The sequence below is a fragment of the Sturnira hondurensis genome, unplaced genomic scaffold (genome assembly GCF_014824575.4).
Source record: "Sturnira hondurensis isolate 20B ecotype Veracruz unplaced genomic scaffold, ASM1482457v3 Scaffold0018728, whole genome shotgun sequence".
In the NCBI taxonomy this organism is placed as follows: Eukaryota; Metazoa; Chordata; class Mammalia; order Chiroptera; family Phyllostomidae; genus Sturnira; species Sturnira hondurensis.
The window spans coordinates 17,897,248-17,917,572 of record NW_028091359.1 but is presented as its reverse complement, the minus strand read 5'-3'; the positions used below and the strand labels follow the sequence as shown (position 1 = coordinate 17,917,572).

The following is a 20,325-nucleotide window of genomic DNA, read 5'->3' as shown; positions in this document are numbered from 1 at the left end:
TTCTCAGATAAGGTCAAGTTCAAGGAGTTCATCATCACCAAGCTCTTATTATATGAAATGTTAAAGGGACTTATCTAAGAAAAAGAAGATAAAAAATATGAACAGTGAAAGGACAGCAAACTCACAGTTATCAACAACCACACCTAAAACAAAAGAAAACCAAGACGACAGCTAGATCAGGAGCAGAACCATAGAAATGAAGAACACATGGAGGGTTAGCAACAGGGGAGTGGGAGGAGGAGAAGGGGGGAGAAGGTACAGAAAATAGCATAGACAGGAAGTAGAAAATAGAGGGGAGGGCAAGAATAGTAGGGGAACTATAGAATCTAATGAACTTGAGACACATGGTCATAAATGAAAGGGGGGGAATGGTGGGGGAGGGGTGTGCAGGGTGGAGGAGAATGAAGGGGGGGAATAGAACAACAGCTATAATGGTATAATCAATAAAATATAGTTTAAAAATTAAAAAAAAAAGAATGTTATACATCCTGACTGGGGCATATTTGTTTGTCTAATGTTATCAACCTATATACATTTAGAATCCACACACTTTATTATAGGTAAATTATACTTCAATTTTTTAAAAGGTGAGCCATCTACAGTCAATTTCTTCAGCAGGAGAGCAAAAAATAGAGTATCAAGTATATCCAATTGCCTGTCTCTGCTATTATATATTGATAATTAGTAAAAACTGAAAGAGAAGCTGTTTTTTCTGCTAGAAAAAAGAAGTGCCAGATCAACAGACACAAAAGTCTTTTAGAAATATAGAAAATGACTTAGGTACTGTATGAGATAAGAATACATTTGGTGTTATTTCTACTATAAACTATGGGTTTCAGAGGAAAATGCTGTCCTGGCCACTAAAATACAAAATATACTAGATGTTATTGTAGTAACACCTATGGCAACACTACTTACTATGATAACTGTAAACAAGCAATTACATTTAGCAGAGACTAAATAACCACAAAAGTAATCTCATAAGAAACTACTAATAAATATTTCTAGGAAATTGGTAACATCTCAACAGCTCATTTTTAGGGCACTTTACACCAACAATTTTGTTACATCAGCATCAGTTGTCTGAAATAACTGTGTAAATGCCTAAAAATAACTGAAATTCATAACTTTTGGGAAGAAAAATCAGATTATCCATGTATCTCTTACAAAGAAAATCCGTGGACCTTCTTCCTTTATTCCTTTTGATAATTCTGAAAATTACAATATACTTCATATACACTGTACTGACAAATAACTAAGACAAGCAAAGATATCAAAATCACAAGTTCAAATTAAAAATATACATATATTTCTAATTTGGTAGAAAAACATAGGTTCCCTTACCTCATCATCATCAGAATCACTCCCAAACACTGATGGTTTTTGCAAAACAGGGTGCAAGTGCTGTGTTTTCTTTGGCAAAATAAGCCCATACCTGCATATTGTTTTTTGAAATAGAAATTACACCATTATATTTAAATGTTAAAACATAATACATTCATTACATCTTCTAGATGAAGCTACCAAGTCAAAACATGTCATGGCCTATGAACACATAACAGTTTCTGATCTTCAGAGGTCTTAAAATTCTAACACGTTAAGATTTTTTAATTAAGTGGTTATTTGTAGACAAGGCCAAGCCCAAATATCATTTTAATCAAAGTAACTGACACACCTGAAAATGTTTTAGATGGTAAAATGATAGTAAGGTGTTAAATTGAACATGTTAGTTGAAAGCTCTGTTCATGTTCACTAAAAATAAAAAGGCTCTAAATTATCCTTGTGGCTTAACAAGAGTCAAAAAATTTTTTTTCTCCCCTACTGTGTACTTACACACATTTTAAAGAAGGTAGTGGGTAACATCACTCACAAATTTTTTTTAAAATTAACTGAAAAGCCCAAGTAGCTATAGGGTAAATTCCCATTACACTTTATTAAGATCACTTGCTTTTGTCTTGGAGCATCTGAGAGAACCATCCCACCAGAGCCGACTTATTTAGTTTCTGACATTTTGGCCTTTAAGATGCAGCAAGCACGGGAAGCCACGTCAAGAAGTACGGATTGTATATCAAAAGTAAAAACTCCAAGCACATACAGTATTTTTCTCTTGCAGCAACGTAAACCCCAACTCCCTATATGCCTACCCTTTTCTGTGGCTTCTCAGCACAATATTCCTAAAACTGGAAGGGAGGGCGGGAATCAAGACTTGAGCTGCCAAGGAGAACAAGGCCCTTCTAAGGAAGCCAGGGATTGTCTCTTCTCACTGCCCCTGAAGGCATCCAAACCGGGAGAAAGTCAAGCGCGGGGTAGGAAGCAAGACTGAGGGGCCTCAGACCGAGCTTTTGGAAAATAGAAAAGTCTCGCTCTCTGCCCCTCAGCCTAACTTCCTTTATTTCCTCACAAGTTTCTCCCTCAAACTTCGGGCTTCCATCCTGGAAAATACAGGGGGTGGGGAGGGGAAGTATTTGTTCCTCAGGATTTCTCGCTCTTCCCCGTCTCTATTCCTGATTATACAGCCCCTTCACTTCCAGCGCTGTTCTACTGCCCGGCCAAAGACACAGTCGCCGTGGTTTCTCACACCCCCAGCCTAACCCTAACTCCCAATCACTCACTGCCTGCCCGGAATCGCCATCTTGCTCCAGGCTCCGCTGAACGTGGCCGTCGACGACGACGTGACTCTGACACAGGCGCTGACGTCATCACGTAAACTCTCGCGCGGCTTCGGGCGTCCTGGAACCCACCTAGCGGCTGGAGTATTTTTTGAGTGGATTCAAACACTATTTCTCACCGATTCCTTTGGTTTTGGATGTCTTTTGGAAACTGATTGACTACCTCGAAAGCACTGGAGGAAAAGAATGACAAAATTCTGGGCCACTGTTTCCCAAGGTCTGGTCTCAGCACCAGCCGGTCAGCATCATCCAAGAATTTGTTAGAAATCCAAATTTTCGCGCCCTATCCTAGAGCTACTGAATCGAGAATTCTGGGCTGGGGCCCAGAAGTAATTCTGATACTCAAGTTTGAAAACCGCTACCCCTAGGCTATCAACTCTTTTTTCCTTTAAGGTGTTCAGCGTGAGTATATTTGACTCAGAGTAATTTGGCAGAAGATGAAAGTCTGTATGCAGTGTCTCATTATAGGACCAAAATGATACCGTGGTGCCTCTGGGTATAGGAATCAAAATCATATGCCATACTTTCTTTTTAAAATTCTAATAACATTCAGTCTGTGCCCCCACTTACTCCTGGCCCATTCCAAACTAGTCTTATAGCAGCCCAAGAAATCTTTCAATGTCTACAGAAGGACGTTTAAATCTTCAACTATAATTGTGGATTTGTCTATTTCTCCTTTTAATTCCATCTATTTTTATTTCATGTATGTTGAAATATTTGGGATTTATTATTGCATTGACCCCTATAGCATTAAGAAATAACCCTCTCTAGCCCTGGCTGGTGTGGCTCAGTGGATTGAGTACCGACCTGAAAAAGGAGGGGTCATTAATTTGATTCCCAGTTAGGGCCTGTGCTTGGGTTGCCGGCCAGGTCCCTCCCTGGTTGGGGGTGTGTGAGAGACAAGCACAAATTGATGTTTCTCTCCCTTTCTTTCTCCCTTTCTTCTCCTCTGTCTAAAAATAGATGAAATCTTAAAAAAGAAGAAAAGGAAGAAGAAGAAGAAATGACCCTCTTTTTTCTTCTGTGTAAAATCTTCATATTTATTGCATAACAATGGTACCTCTCTCCTATCATAAGTTTATTCTCAAGTAAAATCAGGACTGCAAAATCAGGACCACTTTGACTTCATGACCTCTCAAACATGATTAATAAGGAAAGGCAATAATGGTACTAATGATTCGTCCAGATTCCTAAATAACACTTGAAACATTCTCCAAACACTCTTATGTAAAACATTCTTTCTCTGGAATAGAAGAAATGGTCCTTTTTTGTTTTTTTATTTTTCTTATCTACTTTATCTGATATTAACAAAACCAGCTTTGGTTGTTAGCACAATACATCTGTTTCTGTCCTTTTAACCTGTTTTAGTCTATTTGTGTCTTTATATTCAAAGTGGATCTCTTGGTGATAGTATATAGTTGGGTCCTGCTTTCTTATCTGGTCTGACAAATTGCTTCCTTTTAATTTGGGTGATTAGAACATTTTCATTAAAGTTATTATTATTACATGGTGTTAATATAAGAAACCTATAGAGAATTTTTGTGAGTTTATTTGGGCCAAACTGACCATTGCTAGAAGCAAAATCTCAACAGATGAGAAAATGCTCCAGAGAATGTCATTTTTGCAGTTTATCCATTAGAATACAAGGAGACATAAGGAGGGTGGGTTACATGAAATGTGTTGGTGGTAGATTAAGGGGTTGGGAGAAAAGAAAGGGGAGCTAGAGGACTCTCAGACTGCGTAAAAAGTAAAATGGAGAGACATGCTTTTAATTGGTGTGAACGGTAGTGTTAATAACATTTACAAGCATACAGAGGTGGTATGTGGGAAACAAGATAATGAGTGCTTCTGTGGTTTCATCCTCTGATGCTGTGGTTGTGCCATGAGGGTGTGGAGAAAGATACTACTCTGACATTCCAGACGTATGTTATCTTATGAAAAAAAGGCAGTAGACAGGCTTACTTACGGTAAAGATTGACCTTTCTCCAGAAAGCTATGAGCCTAGGATATGACTGCCCACTGTGACTTGCTTTTAGTTAGGAATTTTTATGTTCAGACTATCTTCTGTGGTTACTAAGTTTAAGGCCTGCCATGTAGGCCTTCCCAAAGTTTGCCAGATTTAGTATGTGGCCCCTTTTTCATCTGCAGCATGGTTACAATTTATTTTCTATTTTCCCATATGTTCTTTGTTCTCCTCTCATCCCCTTTTTTGCACTTCTGGATTAACCAGAAATTTTTATGATTCAGTTTAAGATTTTCATAATTCTACCTCATTGCTAGATTATTAGACATACTTCTTTGCTTACTTTTTTAAGGTGTTGCTTTAGGGTTTCCAGTACATATCTTTCACTTACCACAGTCTATCTTCAAATGAAAATGTACACTTTATGTTTAATATAAAAATCTTGCAGCCCTGGCCAGGGTGGCTCAGTTGGTTGAAGCATCATCCCGTACACAAAAAGACTGCAGGGCAATACCATCAGGGCAATACCATCAGGGCAATACCTAGGTTGTGTGTTCAGTCCCCGGCTGGGGTGCATACAAAAGGCAACCAATCAATGTTTCTCTCTCACATCAATGTTCTACCCTAATTCTCTCTCCTTCCTCCCTCTCTAAAAACAATGAAAAAAAATGTCCTCAGGTGAGGATAAAAAAACCAACTTACAAAAGTGTGAGTACTTCCATTTTTCCTCTCTTAGACTTTATGCTATTGTTGCCACGTACCTTCAATCTATGTTATAAATGCGTAATATAGTATTGCTTTGATCAATCATCTTTCAAAATATTTTTAAATAAAAATATGGACTTCTGGCCAAGATGGAGTGTAGGTAGACACACTGTGCCTCCTTGCACAACCAAAAGAAGAACAACAAATTTTAAAATAAAAAATAACCAGAACTGACAGAAAATTGAACTGTATAAAGTCCAACAACCAAGGAGTTAAAGAAGAAATATTCATCCAGACTGGTAGGAGGGGCAGAGATAGGCAGCTAAGTGAAGAGGACTCGTGGCAAGGCAGTGGCTGGAGGACCAGAGCAGGCAAGGTGGCGGTTGGCAGACCAAGCAGTCCCACATTTGAGTGCAGATAAACCAGTAGGAACAACTGGGGAACGAGATAGACCTAGCAACCCAGGGTCCCAGCACGGGGAAATAAAGCCTCAAACCTCTGATTGAAAACACCTGTGTGGGTTGAGGCAGCCAGAGGAACTCCCAGCATCATAGGACAGTCTGTTGGAGAAACCCACCCACCCAGAAATCAGCACCAGAAGTGCCCAATTTGCTTGTGGGTAGCAGGAGAAGTGACTGAAAACTGGCAGAGAGCAGAACCAGGGGCACTGTTTCCTCTTGGACCTCTCCCCCACATACATTGCTGCCACAACACAGCAACCCACATTGCCCTGACCTGGTGAACACCTAGGGCTCCACTCCTTACTATGTAAGAGATGCACTGAGACAAAAATAAAAAATGGCCCAAATGAAAGAACAGATTAAAGCTAGAGAAAAAATACAACTGAGTGATGAAGAAATAACCAACCTATCAGATACAGGCTTCAAAACACTGGTAATCAGGATGCTCACAGAATTGGCTAAATATGGTCACAAATTAGAGGAAAAAGTGAAGGCTATGAAAAGCAAAATAAAGGAAAATGCACAGGGAACCAACAGCAATGGGAAGGAAACTGGGACTCAAATCAATGGTTTAGAGCAGAGGGAAGAAAGAAACATTCAGCCAGAACGGAATGAAGAAACAAGAATCCAAAAAAATAAGGAGAGGCTTAGGAACCTTCAGGACATATTTAAACATTCCAACATCCAAATCATAGGGGTGCCAGAAGGAGAAGCAGAAGAGCAAGAAATTGAAAACTTATCTGAAAAAATAATAAAGGAGAAATTCCCCAATCTGGCAAAGAAAATAGACTTCTACGAAGTCCAGGAAGCTCAGAGAGTCCCAAAGAAGTTGGACCCAAGAAACATCATAATTACATTGCCCAAGATTAAAATGAAGGAGAGATTCCGAGAAACAGCAAGAGAAAAGGAGACAGTTACCTACAAAGGAGTTTCCATAAGACTGTCAGCTGATTTCTCAAGAGACCTTTCAGGCAAGAAGGGGCTAGAAAGAAGTATCCCAAGTCATGAAAGGCAAGGACCTACATCCAAGATTACTCTATCCAGCAAAGCTATCATTTATAATGGAAAGGTAAATAAAGTTTCCCAGATAAGGTCAAGTTAAGAGTTCATCATCACCAAGCCCTTATTATAGGAATGTTAAAGGGATTTATCGAAGATAAAAAATATGAACAGTAGAATGACAACAAACTCACAGTTACTAATCATTGAACCTAAAACAAAAACACAAACAAAAACAAATTTAGCAAACAACTAGAATAGGAACAAAATCTCAGAAATAGAGATCATGTGGAGGGTTATCACTGGGGAGTGGTTGGGGAGAGAGGGGGAAAAGGTACAGAGAATAAGTAGCACAAATGGTAGGTACAAAATAGACGGGGGGAGGTTAAGAATATTATAGGAAATGTAGAAGGCAAAGACCTTATATATATGACCCAAGGACATGAACTAAAGTGGGGGAATGGGGGTGGGAGGGGGTGTGCAGAACAGAGGGGAATAAGGGGGGAGTGGGACAACTGTAATAACATAATCAATAAAATATATTTAAAAAATAAAAATAAAATGCTCCAAAAACCCCAATAAAAACTGCTTACCTAATTTAAAAAAAATGTTTACCCACATATTTACCATTTCCAGTGTCTCCAACTCTTTTTGTTGATCCAGATATCTGTCTAGTATAATCATTTTAAAAATTGCCTTATTGAGGTATACAATTCGCATACCCACAATTCACCCATTTAAAGTATACCATTCATTGATTTGTAGTATATTCAGAGAGTTGTGCTACCATCACTAGAATCAATTTCAGAATATCTTTAATACCCACCCCAGACTATGTATCCGTTAGTCACGCCCATTTCCTTCCAAACCTCCAGCCCCCACAACAGTAATCTACTTCTCTCTCTACAGACTTGGAGTTTTCTTCCATGTATTTTGAAACTCTGTTGTTAAGTACATAAATATTTAAGCAGCTATGTATTCTTTTTTTTTTAATTTCTTTTTTTTCCAATTTTTAAAATTATTTTTCAAGTACAGTTTTCTGTCTATTACTCCCATCCCATCCCACCCCCCATCCTCCCCCCTCCCTCCCATTTCCACCCTTCTCAGTTGTTGTCCATTTATCCTTTATATAGGTTCCTCTAAATCCCTCCCTTATTTCCCCTGAAATTCCCTCCCCTCTCCCCTCTGGTCACTGTCAGCCTGTTCTCTATTTCAGTGTCTTTGGTTATATTTTGCTTGCTTGTTTGCTTTGTTGTTAAGCAGCTATGTATTCTTAATTGGCCCCCTTTTCATTATGAAATGACCTTTTTGGTCATGGAATTATTCTTTGCTCTGAAATCTTTGTGTTATATTATTATAGTCAATCCAGCCACTCTAGAATTTTTTTTGACATTACCTCCAGGGAAAGCATAAAGATGTTCAGAAAAGGAAAATGCTTGTAATTTCTTATATGTCTGAGTCATAAATAGCATACATATTTATAATAATGCAAACACTTGCCCTGGCTGGTGTGGCTCAGTGGATTGAGTGCCAGTTTGCAAACCGAAGGGTTGCAAGTTTAATTCCCTGTTAGGGCACATGGTCGGGTTGCGGGGCAAGTTCCCAGTTGGAAGTGTGCAAGAGGGAACTGATTGATTTTTCTGTCCCTCTGTTTCCCCCTCCTTTACCTTCTCTCTAAAAATAAATGAATAAAATCTTTTTAAATAATGCAAGCACTGAATATTGATCTCTTCTAATCTAAATTACAATATAATTATATTGGGAAGAATGGAGGGATGGGAAATTTATATGCATATGTTCTTCCACATGCTGAGGAGGGAGCTAAATCTCTGTGTTTTATACTGGGAGGCCAATAAATATTGTCTAGGTGAGAAAAAAACATAGCCACACAGCATGTTATTTCGCAATATGGAGGCAACTGTCAAAGCTAAGCCAAAATAGGTGTTGGCAAACTTCATGCAAAGGGTAAGATAGTAAATATTTACGTTTGTGAATCATAGGTGTTGTGTCAGCTACTTATCTCTGTCCTTGAAGTGTGAAAGCAGTTAAAGACAATATGGGTATGTCTTTTTCAATAAAACTTTATTGTAGCAAGCAACAGGCCAGATTTAGCCTGTATTGTCGACTCCTGGGCTAAAAGAACTAAAAGTAGTTGCCTCAGAAGCAAGGAAAATAGGAGTGGGGTGGAGCTGGGAAATGCTCTGGTCTTAACAAACCTTGTACCACTGGATGATTCTTTAAAGTACGAGTATGTGTTAACTTTGTTAAAAAAAAAAATCAGGCCTGACTGGTGTGGCTCAGTGGGTTGGGAGAGGTCAGTCAGACCAAATGATCACTGATTAGATTCCAGGTCAGGGCTTGTGCCTGGTTTGCCTGCTAGGTCCCTGGTTGGGGGAATGCAAGAGACAACTGATCAATGTTTCTTTCACACATAGATCTTTCTCTCCCTCTCTTTCTCCCTCCCTCCCCCTCTCTCTAAAAATAAATAAAATCTTTCAAAAAATAAAAAAATAAAAAGAATCAATAAAAGGCAAAAATAAAGCCCCCAGCTTGGGCTATTTGTCTCTTGCTTAAAGAAACTGAATGGAGAATTAGTTACACAAAGTACAGCTCAATACAATGTTACCTTTTAAACTGGTGTATTGAATTCTGTATATTCCCACTGCCTTCAAGAGATTTTTCTCAAAGCTAGAAGGCTGATTTTCCAGATAATGTGTTGCAGAGAATTCAAGCTCCAATCACTTGGCAGGGTTTGCAGCAATGGTGGTACTTGCAGCGGTGAATCAGAGACATGGAGAAGCCTGACATTTTGAAGCCAAGTTTGGGAAATTTAATTGAAGATGCCAGAAGGACAGAGCAGAGTAAACCAGTAAACGGTAGTTACATCATTACCATACTCCTGCTTGTTACACAACAGAGCATTCTGACTTTCCTAGACGTCGAGAACAGAACAGTCAACTGGTACTGGATCCAAGACAACCGTGAGGACCTCAGCACCCAAACTCCTGGATCATCTATTTAATATTTGGACATTAATGTGGCTAATGTCATTTCCCTACTCTTTGAGTCTCTGCTTTTCGTTGTGTCCATTCTTTTCCCTAACCAAGTAATCATTCTCTAACCTTTTCTCTACCTACAGCTTCTGCTAACTTGCAGTGTCTGGAAGGCAGTATGTTTCAATTTGTTTAAAGGCCTGTCATGACACTTTTGCCCTCTTTAAACAATGTCCTTTTAGACACCATTCCTATTGCTATTTCTAGTTTGATTTGTCCATGGTTTGGGTACCTTTATATTAGTTCATTTCACAATTGGTCTCCCTTTGACAAGGGGTCAATTCCAATTTAAATAGCTGTGGTTGGAGGAGAGTCAGGGTCATATGGAACAAAATGTGGTCACTTGGAGGTACGTCACCAGTTGCGGTCTGTGGGCCAGTCTAAACTCAGGCAGTAGACTGAGGAGAGGTAAACTACAGTTATTAACTAGGAGATGAAACACCCACCAAGGGTAATTGTCATCCCTAAGGACAAAGAAACAGGCAGTATTGAGTTAATTGATCTTGTCTGTTGGGAGAGATATTTGTAAGATCTCGTAGGAGAGAGTATAAACAGAGTTAATAACGACGGGGTGTGAGGTTAGGTGGGAGTGGCATTGCATGAGACCTAGGAGTGGAATGGAAAGTCCCAAAATTATCTGCAGAGGGTCTTCTCAGTCAGTGGATTGGGGATGTCTGTGGAAGTTAAGGCCAGCTGGTTGTCTGGTTGCCCAATGATCACGTTTACTTTAAGAAGGAATGGGAAGTCAGTTCCCAGAGACCACATATTGTATGATTCCATTTATATAAAATATCCAGAATAGCAAATCCATAGAGAAAGCAAGATTAGTTTTTGCCTAGGGCCGGAGTGGGGGAAAATGGGAATTAACTGCTAATGAGTATGGGATTTCTGATGGGGGTAAAAAAGTACTCTAAAATTAATTGTTATAATGGTTGCAGAATTTAGTACATTCTGTGACTATACTAAAAACCACTGAATTGTATAGTATGTGAGCTATATTTCAATAAAGCTGTTAAAAGAGCCAATAGGAGCCGTGGCTGGGGTAGCTCAGTGGGATGAGCACAGGCCTGTGAAGAAAAGGGTCGCTGGTTCAATTCCCAGTCAGGACACATGGCTGGGTTGCAGGCCAGGTCCCCAGTAGGGGATACATGAGAGGCAACCACACATTGATGTTTCTCTCTCACTCTTTCTCCTTCCCTTCCCCTTTCTCTAAAAAAATAAATAAATAACATATTTTAAAAAAAGAGATGTTAAAAAAAAGAGCCAATAAGAGATTTTTCTGATATTCCAATGTCATTATCTTGAAATCTTATATTGTCCCTGGACCATGGAAAACCACAATAGTGAACAAAAGTCGTCTGCATTGTCTTCACCATACAATATCATTGTTACCTATAAGCGATGGAGAAGGAGCTAATAAAAATTCAACCAGTCAAGTCTAGGCACCTGAGGTATTATAGAAGTTAATTTAAATAAATCAATAAACCAATTTAGTCCAGTGATTTTCAACCTGTGTGCTGCAAGAATTTTTAAAGCATGCAATATCAGACACTAAGTAGTTAACTGGTGTGCTGTGGCACATGTTTTAAAAATTTTTGCAGCATACCACCACACCATGGCATGCTGATATAGTTAAATGAATGTAAATATAAATCTATAAATAAATTTTTTATTTTTAAAATATATTTTATTGATTATGCCATTACAATTGTTCTAATTCCCCCCTTCATTCCCCTCCACCCTGCACACCCCCTCCCCCACCATTCCCCTCCTTTAGTTTATATTTATGTGTCACCATTTCTTTAGCTTCTACATTTCCCATACTATTCTTGCCCTCTCCCCTGTCTATTTTCTACCTACCGTTTATGCTACCTATTCTCTGTACCTTCTCCCCACTTCTCCTCCTCCCACTCCCCTGTTGCTAACCCTCCATGTGATCTCTATTTCTATGGTTTCGCTCCTGATCTAGCTGTCTTCTTCGTTTGCTTTTGTTTTAGGTGTGGTTGTTAATAACTGTGAGTTTGCTGTCCTTTCACTGTTCATATTTTTTATCTTCTTTTTCTTAGATAAGTCCCTTTAACATTTCATATAATAAGGGTTTGGTGATGGTGAACTCCTTGAATTTGACCTTATCTGAGAAGCACTTTATCTGTCCTTCCATTCTGAATGAAAACTTTGCTGGATAAAGCAATCTTGTATGTAGGTCTTTGGATTTCATGACTTGGAATACTTCTTTCCAGCCCCTTCTTGCCTTTTAGGTCTCTTTTGAGAAATCAGCTGACAGTCTGATGGGCACTCCTTTGTAGGTGACTGTCCCCTTATCTCTTGCTGCTTCTAGGGTTCTCTCCTTCATTTTAGTCTTGGCTAATGTAATTATGATGTGCCTTGGTGTGTTCCTTCTTGGGTCCAACTTCTTTGGCACTCTCTGAGCTTCCTGGACTTCCTGAAAGTCTATTTCCTTTGCCAGATTGGGGAAGTTCTCCTTTATTATTTGTTCAAATAAGTGTTCCACTTGTGGCTGTTCCTCTTCCCCTTCTGGTATCCCTATAATTCGGATGTTGGAACGTTTAAAGATTTTCTGGAGGTTCCTAAGCCTCTCCTCATTTTTTTGAATTCTTGTTTCTTCCTTCTTTTCTGTTTGGTTGTTTCTTTCTTCCTTCTGGTCCATTCCATTGATCTGAGTCCCAGTTTCCTTTCCATCACTATTGGTTTCCTGTGCATTTCCCTTCATTTGAATTAGTTTAGCCTTCATATGTCCCTCTAATTTGTGACTAAAATCAACTAGTTCTGTGAGCATCCTGATCACCAGTATTTTGAACTGTGCATCTGAGAGGTTTGCTATTTCTCGGTCTCTTAAAATTATCTGTTCTGGGGCTTTGAGTTCTTCTTGAGCCATAATGTTTTGGTCTGTTCACACCTGTTACATATGAGGGGCAGAGCCCTAGGTGTTCACCAGGGCAGGGCAACCCAGTCTCTGGGTTGTGACACTATATGTGGGGGCAGGGCCAAAGAGGGGCAATGGTGGTCCCCTCTGCTGCTTCCTGCCACTGGGGCCTGCGTGGTCTGTCTCACTGCTCACTCCTTTGCCTGGTTTATCTGCGCGCCAATGTGTTACCGCGGTCACTCAGCCACCTTGTGCCCTCACTGGGTCCATCTGTCACCACCCCATGCCTGGGATCTGCCCACGGCCGCCCACACGCCTGGGTCCGAGATCTTTTCTGCCAGACCCTGCTCTGTTGCTGGCTCCGCCCCTCCTACCGGTTTGGCTGAATGGTTCATTGTTGTCGGACTTCTGTATAGTTCAATTTTCTGTGTTTTGGCTGTTTTTGTTACTGAAACTTTCTTGACTTTAAATTTGGTTGTGAGAGGAGGCACAATGTTTCCACCTATGCCTCCATCCTGTTGGAAGTCCTATAACTGAATTTTTATTAGGTATGAGCAACATCTTCTTTACTAAAAGTTAAGTTCCTGGTGTTAAGGGGTAGTATTTTACTTGGATGATGGACAAACACATATAACCAATCTGCCTTGCTGGTGGCTTAATTTTAAAGTAATTTCCAAAAGATGGAATGCACAGTCGTTATATTAATAAAGGTTGGAAAGTGTTAGTGAGATGTCTGGGGTGCTGGCAAGGGCGGTAACCAGGACTTAGGACACAGGGGTGCTAACTCTACCCTGCTTCTTATGAGCTGTTGTGACCTAAGCTACTCACTCACTCTTAGGGACTTCCTCATTTACAAAATGGGAATAATAATATTGAGACTGCCTATCTTACAGGTTATTGGGAGCATCAAATGAGCTGGTATGTGAAAATATTTCAAATGAGTTAAAGCATCATGACAATATATTATTTATTATCATTAAGCTAGGTGCCCTTTAGTTAACTTCATTCCCATGGTAGTGGTGAAAGGTAGCATTCTACAAACATGTGCCCTTCTTGTTGCCCAAAATACCGCTTGTATTCACCATGAATTCCTTACAAGCTTGTGCTGAAGCCATCAGGATATGTGTCTATCTATTTAATATCTTCAAGAACATTGTTCCTAGAGAAGTTGCTGCCAATGCCCTGAAAAGCCGTGTTCCCAGTAGAAACGCCTTATAGGTTGCAGCTGGGCAATGCTATCATCCGGGAGCCGAGGACTGGTAATAACGCTGCCATCTTATCAGAAAAGCTTTAAAGGGACCTCAGATCTCAAATAAGAAGATGTTTGGGACACATCACATTTTGTCAACCAAATAAAGAAAATGAAGTTTAATTTCCCAAAATTTTATTAAAAATGGACTGTGTCATCAGATATTTTATTGCAAAGATGAAATCTCACAATAAAGCAGCAAAGTCTGCTGTAACAACAAGCCTTAAATAAATACAAATTCTTTTAGTAGTTCTTCAACTTGAGAGGTTTTTGTTATTCTTTTTTAAAGGTGATTGCTTTTTTCCATGAGTCATGGACAAACATTTCCCCACAAGAATTTATATTCATTGAAATAACTTTTAAGTTGTTAAGGTAAGTGTGAATGGGGGTTGACGGTGGGCGATGGGGAGGGAGAAAGGGTGGTACTTATATAAGTCTTTGAAAAATTGGAAAAACAATTCCCCGTCCATTTCTTAAAATATTATTTGATACTACTTTGATGTAAAGGCTGCCATTTTTTTTTTTACTAAAACTACAGTATTTACTTTGTACTTTAAAAAAGTTAAAATAACTCTGTCTAATCAACCATAGTAGTCCCATGGCAGACACAAAGTTAAAACTAAAAGAAAATTTTAAAATAAATGCTGTAATATGCATTTGGTTATGCCTACATTAACTGGATATAGTTGAGATCAAATTTCTCCTTAGGTAGCACTTTTGGTTTCGGAAAGTGCTGATGTAAGTATCTGGGAACAGAATATGTCTGTGTGGCACTCCTTTCCAGTTGGAAATATTTTATAGTTAACAAAACTCAACACAACAAAAATCTCCCAAACACAGCACCAATTCCACTAGCATTTACCTAGCCAGCTTCCACCTGGCATTTTTGCATACACACAGGAGTCAGTCTTGGAGGGGAAGGGAGGTGTCACAGAATCATTTAGTTTTTGGTTTATCTCTGTGAGAGCTAAACAGATGTGTGACCAGTGGTATAGGCACTCGATGACGATGTTACCAAATTTCCATACTTCGATTCGGGAATGATCTACACCAAAGGGAAAAAAAAGTTAGTGTGGGTAGTTATGTACTTTTAAAATTAAAATATACGTTCTAGTATTACAATGAAAGTTTATTAGATATGTTTGGAATCAAAACCATAGCAGAATCTTATTTATCTAATCACAGGATAATGGATTAAAAACTTTTGGCATATTCAGTTAATGGAATACTACACAGCATTTAACAATTAAAGAACTAAAGCTATATATATCCTGTGGACAAATCTCAAAACATTGTTAAGCCCAAAATGTAAGTTGTAGAATAATATGTTCTTTGTATACAATTTTTAAAAGTTTTAAAACCTGCAAAATAATGTATTGTTTATAGATTCATAAACGTGAAGTAAAAATAAATCATGCAGGATAAATACCAAGTTCAAAATAGTGTTATCTCTATGGAGGAAGAAGAGAAATAGGATCAGGGAGAGGTAAGGGTCTCTGCTGTTTCTATGATGTTTTATTTCTTTAAAAATGTCTGACTCAAACATGCACAATTTTAAGGCAGGATATGCAATATGGCTTTGTAATGACTACACAGGTATTAGTCTCAAACTTCTATGTTTGGGATATTTCCTAATTTAAAATTATTTTTAGGTATATAATTACTGCACACCATTATGATTCATTTGTTAAGTTGCAGACTATTAAACTGCCATTTATAAAAGTTACTTGTTTCCCCGGAGTCAACTAAAAGGATCAAGTGAGTGCCATTTGCCATCGCAGCACCATTTGCTGAGCTGGCCTGTGACCCTGTTAAACGTGACTGCTATTTTACTCCTCTGAGCTTCTGTCTCCAGGACGGCAACTACTGGATAGCAAGAACAGAACTGACCACTCCCTACAGCCACAGGCAGAAGATAACATTGGAACAAACTGCAGCCTTGGGTTATAACTCCCCAACAGCCCAGGGGCCACACAACAGCATTCCCTCCACCCCTTTTTAATCCAATTATAATCCAATAAAAGCTCAAATCCACCCACCCCCCACCTATGCCGGTATATCACTCCACACTATGCCCCTCTCCTTTCTTGGATAATTACTTTACTCTCTACACTTTCTTCTCTTCGTGAATTCTTTCATAGCCCACATCACTGACCACCCTAACATCAATGACTAAAATTCAGATAGAATGGTCCAATGGAGAAAGAATATACCGTAGGGTTGAACAGATCTGGGTCCCAATCTTGACTCTACTCCAACTAGTCCTGTGACCTTGAGCAGGTCTCTTAATTGTTCTGAGCCCTTCTTCCAAAAACAGGAACAATACCTCAGAATTGTTGTGAAGATTAATAAGAAAAGATATGCAAAAATCTGCCACAGAGTAGTTGCTCAAAAAAAGTTAATTTGTCCTGTGCCTCTCACCCCCAGGTCTATTTTTTTTGTTTTGATTCATTTTTGTTACTTCTAGTATCTCATGCAATGACCAGCCTAATAAATGTTGGCTAATTTGAGTTGAATAAACCATACACAAATACTTATAATTCAATGAGGTTTTAAATGCCATCTATCCATAAATCTTTAGCAACAATGGTAATTATGTCACTTAAGGATACCTATTAAATGACAAAACAGAGAACATAGTTAACTTCCTATCTTCTATCAACCCGAAGGCACAAAGAATGTGGAAAACATTCACAAGTCTCAATTTTTATTTGAAACTGACTAAAATGTGAACGCAATGTTCTAAAATTGTCTTTTAATGCACACACACAGAGGCACTGTCTTTTCCTCCAATTGTAAGTATTCGATAAATGTTAAAGCAACATTAAATTATGGAATAATTAAATTAGGTTTTTCAAATCGTGAGTCCTTTCACATTATAACTCAGTAACATTAGTGACAATTATGAATAAAAACAAAAACAAATGCTGGTCACGAGAACACATTAAATATACCCAATTCATCTCATGTTATGGGAAATACTAGACCAATCAATATACATACTTAAAATACTGAGGTGCATTTGTTATAATCAATTCTTTTTTTGTATTCATTAGTTTCTGGAACAAGGTAATGCAATAGGATGCAAAGGTTACTTTGATTATCTTAGTGTTACGAATCAAAATTAAATAAAAGTTCACCCTGGAACCCTTCTAAAACCAGTCCTAACGATTTTCTGAGATACAACAGCCCTCCTGCTCCCCACAGCTGTTATTCTCCCTTCCTTAGCCCCCATTAAGAGCTCTGTTCCAATGCCGCCTGCCACAGTGCTCTTATCTGACAACCAAATGAATAGACCCCTATCTGCAACTATTATTAAGCCAGTCAGCCATCTCCATGGTGATTCAAGGACACAAGGATGGGGAGCGAGGTCACTCCCTTTCACAAGCCTCTGTTGCTTATTTCCTGTTTTATTGTTACCGGGAACACAAGCTCTGAACCTGTCTGGGCCAAAGCTCCTTTTCCCTGCCCTTTCCAGTGAGAGGTTGATGCATTAACAACTATCTCTAATGATTCCTCTAATGAAACCTCCCTTGCTCTGTGGCAGAAATTTTAAACCTTTTTCATCTCATGACACACCTAAATTAATTATTGCATTTCTGCAGCACAACAAAATATTTTTTTCCATCTGACAAGAACTAGGAATGATTTTGATTGATTAATAATAATAATAATAGTAATTACCCACTATTTGTGCTCCAAAGTGACTTTTTAAAAAAATCAGGTGCCCATATTCATACACAAGGATTTCTGGCACCAAGAATTAACCAATCAGACACAATCTTATTATGAGACGTAACCAATGAGATGCAACTCTATTATATGGCCTATATATTTATTGTTCAAGATGGCATTTACACATGACGCTATTGTTGTGTTGGTTGTTGTCATTTTTTACTTAACAATCTAAGGGAAAAGAGGTCAGTGCCCCTGACTAAATAGGCATTTCATGTTTCAAAAATTCTTTCTGGCACACGGGTTGAAAGTCGCTGCTCTGTGGGGTTCCCATTAACAATAATTGAGTACTACTGCCCTCTTGTGGTAGAGAGATGCCAGCTCTTTGCAGTAGTTTGCACAGATTTCATGCTTTCAAACAAGTACACTGCTTTTTTCCCTTTTCTAACCATAAGAAAAATGCTTTTTTTGCTTTGCCTTTGTAAGAGTTATAATAAATTACTTAAAGACATCTGAACTAGAATAATTGTTGAGTCAACCCTTGAATCTGTTTATAAACCTATTGATTTTGAAACAGATTCAAATTTAATCAAACTTTGAATTACCTAAGGAATTCATTTTGCTGAAAACAGAAAATTTCTAGTGAAATCTCCATTTACGTATCTCTGCTTTAACACTGAATTAAGTTAACTCTCTAAAAAATGTTTGTTTTGGCCTTGACTATTGCCGCTCAGTTGGTTGGGCCTTGCTCCACAAATCGAAACGTCGCCAGCTTGATTCCGGGTTGGAGCACTTGCCTGGGTTGCAGGTTTGGTCCCCAGTCAGGGAGTCAGGGCACATGCGAGAGGCAACCGAAAAATGTTTCTCTCTCACATCGATGTTTCTCTCCCTCTCTTTCTCTTGCCCTTTCCCTTCTATCTAAAAATAAATAAATTACATCTTTAAAATTTAAAAAAACTTTTTTAGTTATCAAAGCTTCAGTGGAAGTTTATTCCAGGCTAGACATTGAGTCCCTGCAGGTATATTACTTTTGTTCCTATTGTAAACACAACCTCTGTACAATGTCACGTTAAACTGGCTTTTTAAAATGATATAGCTATAAATAAAATTATGTACAAGTTAAAATTAATGCAATTTATCTTTACGAAAATTCATACTTTAATGCATGTCTAAACTCTTTTATCATGTCTCTCTCTCAGTAACAAATGTTGAACCTGATCCGATATATGTATATTTATTTATAAATTATTTATTTTAAAACATTAAAAAATAGAAATTAGGCATTGATGGGATCAATATATTACAAATAACAGTCCTGCACTATTTTCTTGCACTCCAATGGTATAGGTACCACTTATTTGTACCTTTTGTTTGCTCCTTTTTGAGGGGAAGATTTTACCTATTTATTTGTAGAGAGAGGGGAAGGGAGGGAAAGAAACATTAATCAGTTGCTTCTCGAAATGCTCTTAGCTAGAGACCTGGCCCACAGCCCAGGAATGTGCCCTGACTGGAAATCAAACCGGTGACCTTTTGGTTTGTGGGACAACACCCAACCCACTGAGTGACACCAGTCAGGGATGTTTGCTCTTTTTGTTTGCAGCTTCCTGGGGAAAGCCTACAGGTGTCTCAATATTCAGGAGACACACCAATACTCTCCCTGCTTTCACTCTGGTACTCTTCCTCTCAACTCTATCTGATGCCGCCTAACCCAGGGACTTTCTGTGTTCCTTCTTGAAGGAATAAATTTCTAGGGTTGTGGAGGGGAAGTCGCCTAGTGGTGTTATGTAAAGAAAATGAGATACAGAGACCAAAACATTGGAAAAGGAGGAAAGAGGAGAAAAAACAGGGAGAAGAAAACTTTAAAAAAATGATCACTAATAACTTCAGAGAGAATAAGACTTTGCATTCATGAAACTAAACAAGATGTTGCTGAAAGTAAATATTTGAAGAACAACAACATTGACAACAAAAGCTGTTAGACATTAAAACATGCAGCAATAAAAATTCAATAGGAGCCCTGGCCGGGTGGCTCAGTTTGTTGGAGCATCATCCCATACATCAAAGAGTTTGTGGGTTCCATCCCTGGTCAGGGCACATGCCTAGATTGCAGTTTCAGTCCTCAGGTGCATACAGAAGGCAACCAATTGATGTTTCTCTCTCACATTGTTGGTTCTCCCTCTCTCCATCCCCCTCCCTCTAAGGTCAGTAAACACGTCCTCAAGTGAGGATTAAAAAAATTCAATAGATTAGAAGGTTAAGAGAATATCTCAGAAAGTGAAGCAAGAAGACAAAAAGATGGAAAACAGGAGAGAAAACACACAGATTTTGGAGACTGAGTTTAGGAGATCCAATGTCCAAACAATAGGAGTTCCAAAGACAAAACACAAAAAAGAAAGGTCAGGGCCACCAACCTCCAGATCACCTTTGTGTAAATGAGAAAAACACACCTACTGTGAGTGGATGTATTCTGAGCACATAGCTTGATAACTAGAAAAAGATGTGTGAAGAGAGCAATGTCCCTCCTTCAAGCAGATGTGGTGCTAAGTTAAAGCATCCCATTTAATGAGTGGACTCCTGGTTAGATTCTGACCCCTCCCACCTCCTCGGCAGAGCACCTCTGTGCGGTGCGCAGATGGCACAGTCACAAGCAGCACCCCTCACGCCGTG

The 20,325-nt window shown here is 38.8% G+C and overlaps 2 protein-coding genes across 3 annotated transcripts in view; both read right to left on the bottom strand.

Annotated features, from left to right (window-relative positions):
* The window catches only part of NSRP1 (nuclear speckle splicing regulatory protein 1), a 31,213-nt gene extending 28,543 nt beyond the window's left edge, over positions 1 to 2,670 (bottom strand). The window contains exons 1-2 of one of the 2 annotated variants that reach the window (XM_037070279.1): positions 2,613 to 2,670; positions 1,345 to 1,435 (exon numbers count right to left, since the gene is read on the bottom strand). In XM_037070279.1, the coding sequence (XP_036926174.1) occupies positions 1,345 to 1,435; positions 2,613 to 2,632 (111 nt within the window). In that variant the 5' untranslated portion in view covers positions 2,633 to 2,670. Of the gene's footprint in view, positions 1 to 1,344; positions 1,436 to 2,144; positions 2,231 to 2,612 lie in introns of those variants that run through there. The other variant, XM_037070278.1, reaches the window with a different exon arrangement.
* Positions 2,671 to 14,656: 11,986 nt separating this feature from the next.
* EFCAB5 (EF-hand calcium binding domain 5) overlaps positions 14,657 to 20,325 on the bottom strand; it is a 115,161-nt gene continuing 109,492 nt past the window's right edge. Inside the window, exon 25 of the mRNA XM_037070042.1 lies at positions 14,657 to 15,028. Coding sequence (XP_036925937.1) covers positions 14,835 to 15,028 — 194 coding nt within the window. The 3' untranslated portion in view covers positions 14,657 to 14,834. The remainder of the gene's footprint in view (positions 15,029 to 20,325) is intronic.